The sequence below is a fragment of the Apium graveolens genome, chromosome 2 (genome assembly GCF_009905375.1).
Source record: "Apium graveolens cultivar Ventura chromosome 2, ASM990537v1, whole genome shotgun sequence".
Taxonomy (NCBI): Eukaryota; Viridiplantae; Streptophyta; class Magnoliopsida; order Apiales; family Apiaceae; genus Apium; species Apium graveolens.
This window is the reverse complement of record NC_133648.1, coordinates 24,427,533-24,435,690: the sequence shown is the minus strand read 5'-3', so window position 1 is coordinate 24,435,690 and position 8,158 is coordinate 24,427,533. Positions and strand designations below refer to the sequence as shown.

General features: G+C 34.4%; 1 protein-coding gene across 1 annotated transcript; it reads left to right on the top strand.

Moving 5' to 3' along the window:
* Positions 1-6,108: 6,108 nt before the first annotated feature.
* On the top strand, positions 6,109-6,754 carry LOC141686751 (uncharacterized). The gene is made up of 3 exons (XM_074491805.1): positions 6,109-6,168; positions 6,273-6,518; positions 6,608-6,754. The coding sequence occupies exons 1-3, from the start codon at positions 6,109-6,111 to the stop codon at positions 6,752-6,754; spliced, it is 453 nt and encodes a 150-aa protein (XP_074347906.1).
* Positions 6,755-8,158: the final 1,404 nt, after the last annotated feature.

Here is an 8,158-nt window from a genome sequence, read left to right as displayed (position 1 = left end):
AGAGAACCATCTGCCTAAACAATATTTTGGCATAAGGCTTAGTAGGAACTTCTCATGAATCTTGTTCGAAATGCAGATTAAAATTGTTATCAAGGCATATAGACATTGACATTATTCTCGAGGTAAGAGAGCTGTAAATGTTAAATGGTTTGATGAGGAGAATTCTGAATTGCTTGATGAATAGCCTGCTTCAATTAAGATTCCTTCCATGAAAAACCCAAGTGAACGCACAACAATCCTAATTGGATAACTCAGAAAACTTCCATATGGTTACTTGAATCCAAAATAAGTCCATCAATTAGTTGCAAAAGTTTATCTTCTTTGTAACTCATCCATGCCTACAATTAAATTATTGAACTATCATTAGTAAATAAGCATTATTGCCTAAAAATTGTTAAAATAAATTGTACTTACATGCCCTAAAAGGTTTAAGCCGGGATCAGGGTGGTGAAATAATTTATTTTTCACTCCACTAACTATCTCTATTAGTAAAACACCAAAGCTATTTACAACTGAGAATTGTCCGTCAATAGCATACTCGGGAGAAATGTAACCATCGCAGAAAATAAATATTTATGGGATATCAATTGACAGCTGGGATGCAAAAAGTAAAAAATTAAACTGCAGAGTCATGGAATTCTTACCATGTCCCAACAACTCTTGATGTCTTTGCGTCAATTTCATTCCCTCCAAAACTTCTTGCTAGGTTAAAGTCTGAAATATTCGGATTTATCTCATGATCTAGTAAAATGTTACTTGCCTTAGATCTCCGTGTACGATTCTTAGCTTTGAATCTTGGTGAAAATACATATGTTCCCTAGCAATGCAATCAATTATGTTGTATCGTGTTTTCCAATCCAGTGTGATTCTTAAATTTTCATCTATTCATTTTTCATCAAATTAGCCTACACATGGCTATATATATGTAATATCCCGTAATTTTTAGAATTCGATTAATAAAAGAATAATAGAATAAAAAGGATTAAAATTAGACAAGGACTAGGATTTAAAATTGGGTTAGAATATTGGGCCTAAAATTTGGATCAGATTCTAATATGGATAACTTGTAGGTTAAGATATGGGGTTTTGTATCGTTATAAATACACCATATTCGTCTTTCTCGTTTTTTATATAAGAATTCGTAGGGCTCTTCTCAGCAAAAATCAGCAGTCTTGTAAAATTCGTAGAAAATTCATCGTAAGTCGGAATTCAGTGATTCTGGACTTTTCGGAGAGGTCTTTTCGTTATCTTCAACTTTCGTGTTTCGTATTTTCTAATATAACGTCGTTTAGTAGGTCAAAAAGGCTATATTCAGATCTGGTCAGATTTTAAGGTAAGTTTTCGATCGATCTTACTAGTGTTTTCAAAATTGTGTATTATGCGTGTATATTTGATTATCAAAAAATGGGCTAAGTGATGATATTTTTGAAAGTATTATGTGTTACAAGTATACGTATTGTTGTATCTCTGTGGTGTCTAGATGATAATTCTGAATATTTGATTTGTGCCATGGTTTGTGAAAATATCAAATAAGAACTTAGGACCGCAGTCACCGGATTGTAGTGACAGTTTTCAGAAAATTTAGGACCGTTATCACCGGGTTGTAGTGGTCTTGGCATGAGTTATTGATTTTGGAATTATTGTTGTCTATGTGCTATGTGTATTGTGTGTATCGAATAATAATAAGAATAAGAAAGTGTATCAAAAGTGTTTGTTTCGTATATCGTATCGTATAGATTATCGTATTTTGTTATATGTGTTCATGTTACTTGGCCTACTAGTTGGATCGATTGATTTCTTGCTGGGCTGTATAGCTCATTACTTACAATTTCAGGTTTCGCCTAAGAGTTCGAGTTGGATAGCATTGAAGTTAGAGGACTTAGAATTGGAGTTGTTTGACTTTTGGACTTCCGTTAGCTGCGCTTTTGTAATAGTGACCTCTGTAATAGACTTTTTAATCAAGAAATTGTATTTGCTTTTAGTTTCGATTTCAGAGTTAATGGTCCAGCAGTGCGGGCTGTTACAATATACGATTTAAAAGACCTTGAGATAAATCCATAAATTCCTTTTTTTAGTAATTAACATATATAAATTCGGGATCATGCTAAATCAATCATCACAAAACGTTATCATATAGGCTCAATGATATTTTGGCCCTTAAAGTATTAAGTGTTCTACCCATCAGTCTCAAATATTTCAACTCGTACCTTTTAACCTCTATAATATGAGATTTCATATCTTTTAACCCTTTTTACCGTTATCGATAAAAATTGGAAGGGCAAAAAAGATATTTACCCTCCGAGTTGTACCGTTATGGGTCAAAGGATATATTTCTCATACCTTGAGGGTGAAAAGGTACACGATAATATATTTTAAGGACTAATAAATATGTAAAAATTATTTTATGAAATTTATAGTTTTTTTGTATAAGCTAGTTTTTTTCATAAAATAATTCTTACATATCTGTTTTTTCGTATAAAATTACAACATCATCTTTTACACGTTTCGGCTCTCCCGTTACTTCCTCCAACTCGTAACTTCCTCCAACTATTTGCTCAAACTGACTACTTCCTGGTCCTCAACATATGCTAAACGTGTCCTCTCAGGCTCTCACCAAGGGTTATACTATCTATACCAAAGATATGTTCGCCAATAGTAACCGTTGATTTGATCTCCTGTACAGAAAGGTTTGTGTACTTTTGTACAAGCTTTTTAAGTAACTGCTCCAAATACTCCAAGTCATTTCTAAATTCTCTTCTATTGAATCATTTTCCTGAAGTACATCACCGAGAAAATCATGTAATCTTCTTATCTCACTGTCACCGTGGTGATCACGCTGTTCAATAACCTGCAACACCTCCAACTTATCTTTTAATTCAACCACCTCACTCTGCAGTTTAGTTTATCTTTTTTCAATTAAAACATATCTTCCTTCTGTAAAACTATACAATTATCACGAGTAAGAGTCTTAAAACTTGTGAAAAGGTACTTTTTTTCATTGATAACTATCCAAGATTCCCATCGCTGAACAAGATTATTCCGCTCTATCAACGATTGTTCAAACATCTCATTTTTTTAGCTAGCAAAGAAAACTTATTTTATAGATCATCATACTTTCTAATCGATTCGTTTTCTTGATTTAAATGTGTTGGCATCTCTTCCTTCCATGTATTCATGTGGTTCTTTCTCATGCACCACTTTTTTGATCCCATTCAGCAGGAGTCAATGACTTTTCAGCAATTGCACTTGCTAACCAATCAATCTTTTCAATTATATACCTAGCATGAAAGTGTTCTGGAAGCTCTAAGTCTTTCAGAATTTCTTCTATTCGATGAAGTACAAAATTTTTTAAAAGAAGAGAAAGAAAAAATCTCTTAATGTAATAGCTAAGATCCAAATGTAGGAGAGTTTAAACTCAAGAGCTTCCACACGCTCACCCACCTTCGAGTATGCCTTAAATTTTGTTTCCACCTCAATAGGCTTCTACAACTCAAGGTATAAACTAGCTTATGCAAAAAAACTATAAATTTCATAAAATAATTCTTATTTTATCTATTAGCCCTTAAAGTATATTATGATGTATCTTTTAACCCTCAAAATATTAAAAATGTACATTTTAACCCATAACGGTATAACTCGGAGGAGGGTAAAATATCATTTTTCCCCTCCGATTTATATGGGTAACGATAAAAATGGTTAAAGGGTACGAAAAAATGGTTAAAGGGTATGAAATCTCATATCACGGGGTTAAAAGGCACGAGTTCTAACATTTGGGACTGATGTATATAAGGCTATATACTTTTTATTACTTTTTATTTTTAATATTTTACTTAGTAATAATATATTACTTAATACTACTAATAATATATTATATTACCAAAAATTAAAATATAATAATATATTATATTATGAAAGTTACTTAGTAATAATATCTTCCTGAGTAATAATATATTACAATATAATAATATATTACAATATAATAATATATTATATTACCAAAATTTGAAATAGATATAAATTTTATCTATTATTTTAAATTACCATAACTTAAAATAAATTTCAGAAAATGTATCATTTAAATTGTATATTTCATAAATTTATTTTTATATTTCATAAAACTTTAAAATTTAAAAAAATAAAATTAATTATTTTTAAAATAATTTGTAGCATTATTTATGATTGGATTATCTTCTCTTTTCTTTAAATAATATGTTGCATTATTTCATAAATAAAGTTTCATAAATAAAATTAATTATTTCCGAGAACCTAATCTTCTCTTTCATATCTTGAAAATCTGACGAAAAAGTAGATTCTCTTTCAATGTAATCTTATCGGAAATCTCAAATGGATAGTACAATAATTCTCTTTGCAGGAAATCTGACAAAATTAATAATTCACAATAATACTCATCTTCTTTCCTATATCCCGTGTTACTATTTATATATGTCCTTGTACACTTTGAAAGATCACAGCTAATTAGCTGCTTCACTTTTGTTGCTAGTCCTGATTATCTTGCAAACAACATTCTAATTTCAACACACACCTTTGTTCTAATTTCCTAAAATTTAGCGAAATAAATAGATTATACTTGTAGAGACCTCCGATATAGAAAAAGGTATGTCATCCTTATATGTATGTGTGTGTGTGTATATATATAGTCTTTAATTAGCTGCTTAACTGTTAATATTTTTAGTAAAGCATGGAAATGGAAGGGCACGTGAATGTCAATTTTTTTTTTGGGTGGAGTGGTTATTCGAGAAGGGACTAATATCAATTACTCTATCGATCCCAAAAAATAATGTTTATTAGGTTTGGTACCACTTATGATGAGTTTAAGCGTGTTTTGTACAATTTAATGAATATTAATTCGTATCATTGGAATTTAAAACTGAGTTTGAAGTATCCATAGCATGGTCAATACAACCTAGTTGAACGTTTTTATCAAATGGATATATTATGTGATGATGATGTTACACGCATGTTAAATGTCCCTTCCATGTTGCTGAAAATTCAAGGAGATGTTTCATTGTTCATTGAAACAGAGGAAATTGTTGTTGATGAGCCATACTCATTTCAACTTAATTTAGGGTCACAACCGACACAAACAACATACGGGGGTAATGTAAATCCAGGGTGGTCAGATCTACTTTTTCAAGGTGGGGAGTACAGAGGCGGAACTAGTGAACAAGGTGGAGGATATGGAAGGGGGAGTAGTCAACATGGTGGAGGGTACAGAGGGGGGACTAGTCAACATAGTGAAGGGTATGGAGGGGGAAGTAGTCAATATGGTAGAGATTATGATGGGGAGAGTACTCAATATGGTGGGGGGTATGAAGGTTGGACTAGTCAACATGGTGGAAGGTATGAAGGGGGGACTAGTCAACATGATGAAGGGTATGTAGGAGAGAGTAGTCAATATGGTGAAGGGTATGAAGGTCGGACTAGTCGACATGGTGGAAGGTATGGAGGGGGGATTAGTCAATATGGTGGAGGGTATGGAGAGGAGAGTAGTCAATATGGTGGAGGTTATGAAGAGGAAATTAGTCAATATAGTGGAGGTTATTGGGGGACTAGTTATGAAAATGATGAAGATGGTGGAGGTTAAGGTGGAAGAGGTTCAGGTAAGCGGTTAGCCTTTGTGGCAGATGAAGCTATAGTCAATTCATCTAGTGAGTAGAATTTTCACCTTCATGATGATGATGATGAAGAGTCTTCAGGCATCGATGAAGGTGAAGGGCATTCAGAGAGGAATGAAGAAATTTCTAGCATAATTCCTGTAGTTGGGGAAGAGCATCATGTTCCAAGGGTTCCATGGTTTCGTACAGAGAAATACACTCCCTCAATAATTGATAACCTTAATGATTTATATGTTGAAAACCTCGATCAGGGGGAACTGAGTGAAGGAATGTGTTACCGTGACAAAGCCAGCCTCTTACTAGTAGTACGACGTGCACATATTTCCACTGACCGTATATATAAAACAAAAAAGAGTAACAAAGAACAACTCATTGTACAGTGTCAGACGGAGGGCTGTAACTGAAGGATGAGAGCTGCTTTCATGCATGATTCCGGGTACTGGCGGATAAATGTGAATAGAGAGGAACACAAATGCATGGTCGATTAGCCGTTGCAAGATCACAAAAAGTTATTTGCAAGGATGATTTTGCGGTTTGTGAAACCACTTGTAAGTAATTTCACATACATAAATATTGATGTTCTTTACATATTTGGTACGAAAATATTTTGACATTTATTGTGATATGTTGAAACAGGTAATAGATACACCCGAATTTGCCATTAAAACCATTATCCCTCTTATCAACAATGAGCACAACCATATAGTGGGGTACAATAAAATGTGGAGAGGCAAAAAAATAGCCATTGAGAAAGTCTATGATAGTTGGACTACAATATACCAAGCTCTGCCCATAATTCTGGCAGCCATTATCAAGACAAATCCTAGAACCATTGCTCAGATCGATGTTGTGCCTCATGCTGAGGAACGGGGTTGCCCGTATGTAAGCGAATTTTTTGGTGTTTGAAGGCAATGATGGACGGGTGGCAACATGCACATCCTGTGATTTCAATAGATGGAACTTTCTTGAAGGGAAGATATAGGGGCAAGCTGCTTATTGCTATGGGTGTAGATTTGAACAACCACCCTTTTTCTCTTTGCTATGGCTTGGTTGATGAGGAGACATATGAAAACTGGTCTTGGTTTTTGGAGCATCTTCGGAGACATGTTTGTCGGTAAAAAGCCGGCTTGTGCATCATTTCCGATCGTACAACTAGTATTATCTCAGCACTATGAGACCCACAAAATGGATTTGCTGAGCCATTAGGAATTGATAGGTTTTGTCTACTCCATGTCAGAAGCAACTTTTTCCATCATCACCCTGGTGGTGAACTAAAAGAATTGATGTGGAAAGCTGGAACAACCACGGAAGTCTCAAAGCACTACATATATATGGCAAGGATTGTTGGAATTTCCCCCAGCCCTGGACTATCTTTCAAGAATACCCGTGGAGAGGTGGATACTTTCCCACGACACTGGTGTTCGATACGGTCAAACAACCACAAACATGCTTGAGGGTTTTAACAAAAACATAAGAAGGGCTCGTTTCCTTTCAGTAATAGCGATGATGGAGTACCTCTTCTACAAGGCAGTCACAATTGTTGACACACATCGAAATATAGTGGATGACGGTCTGTAATAGGGGAAACAGTTATGTGCACGTTTAGTCGTTATGTTAGAAAAAATTCAAAGGAAGGCAACATGACATACGATTATTACTTTTCACCGTCTGCACGTGATATTGAAAATAGTTATACATCAGTATACAACTGCTAAGGGAAGGGTAAATGGAGGTAAAACCCAGGTTGTCAACCTGAATGACCGTACGTGCACATGTGGAAAATGGACGACCCATCACATGATGTGCTCTCATTCAATGGCAGGTTGTATAAGACATGAATTGAGTTGGGAGTATTTTATTGAAAACTGCCATAAGAACCAAACAATGAAGAACTTGTACCGGCCAATGATTTATCCGTTATAACCAACTGAATACTGGAACTACGAATTACCCATACCTTGGCAGGGCTATGGAAAGTTAGTGCCAGATGAGTCCTTGGAAATGCTTAAGAAAAAATGCGGAGATAAGGGTCAATTGGTGCGGATCGAACGAAGATTGATGGCCCGTGGTCAGGAAAGAAATGTACAGTATGCAACCAAGAAGGTCACACCAAGTATAACAAGAAATTTCTAGGGCAGAGCACCCATACTTAACAACTTGAGCTTGTTGTTGCTCATTTCCGTGTTTTTCATTCCATTTCCGTGTTTTTCATAACTGCATCGTTCCTTTCCATTTCCGTGTTTTTCATTCCAGCTCCGTATTAGTTGTGTCTTTCTGTAATATCAAGCTATTTTCAATTAGGCATTTATGTTGTACTATGAACCTACTTTGACCACCTTCATGAATTTCATTCCCATGTTTACTTTTTCTATTTTTTATGTACTATTCTACACATTTCTAGTACCATTCTACTACCGTCAAAACTCATAAATTTTCAATTTATTTATTTATTAAAATAAATAGTAAGCAAAGTACTACAAAAGTGCTACTACATGGATGCAAGTTTTTACAAAAATAAAATT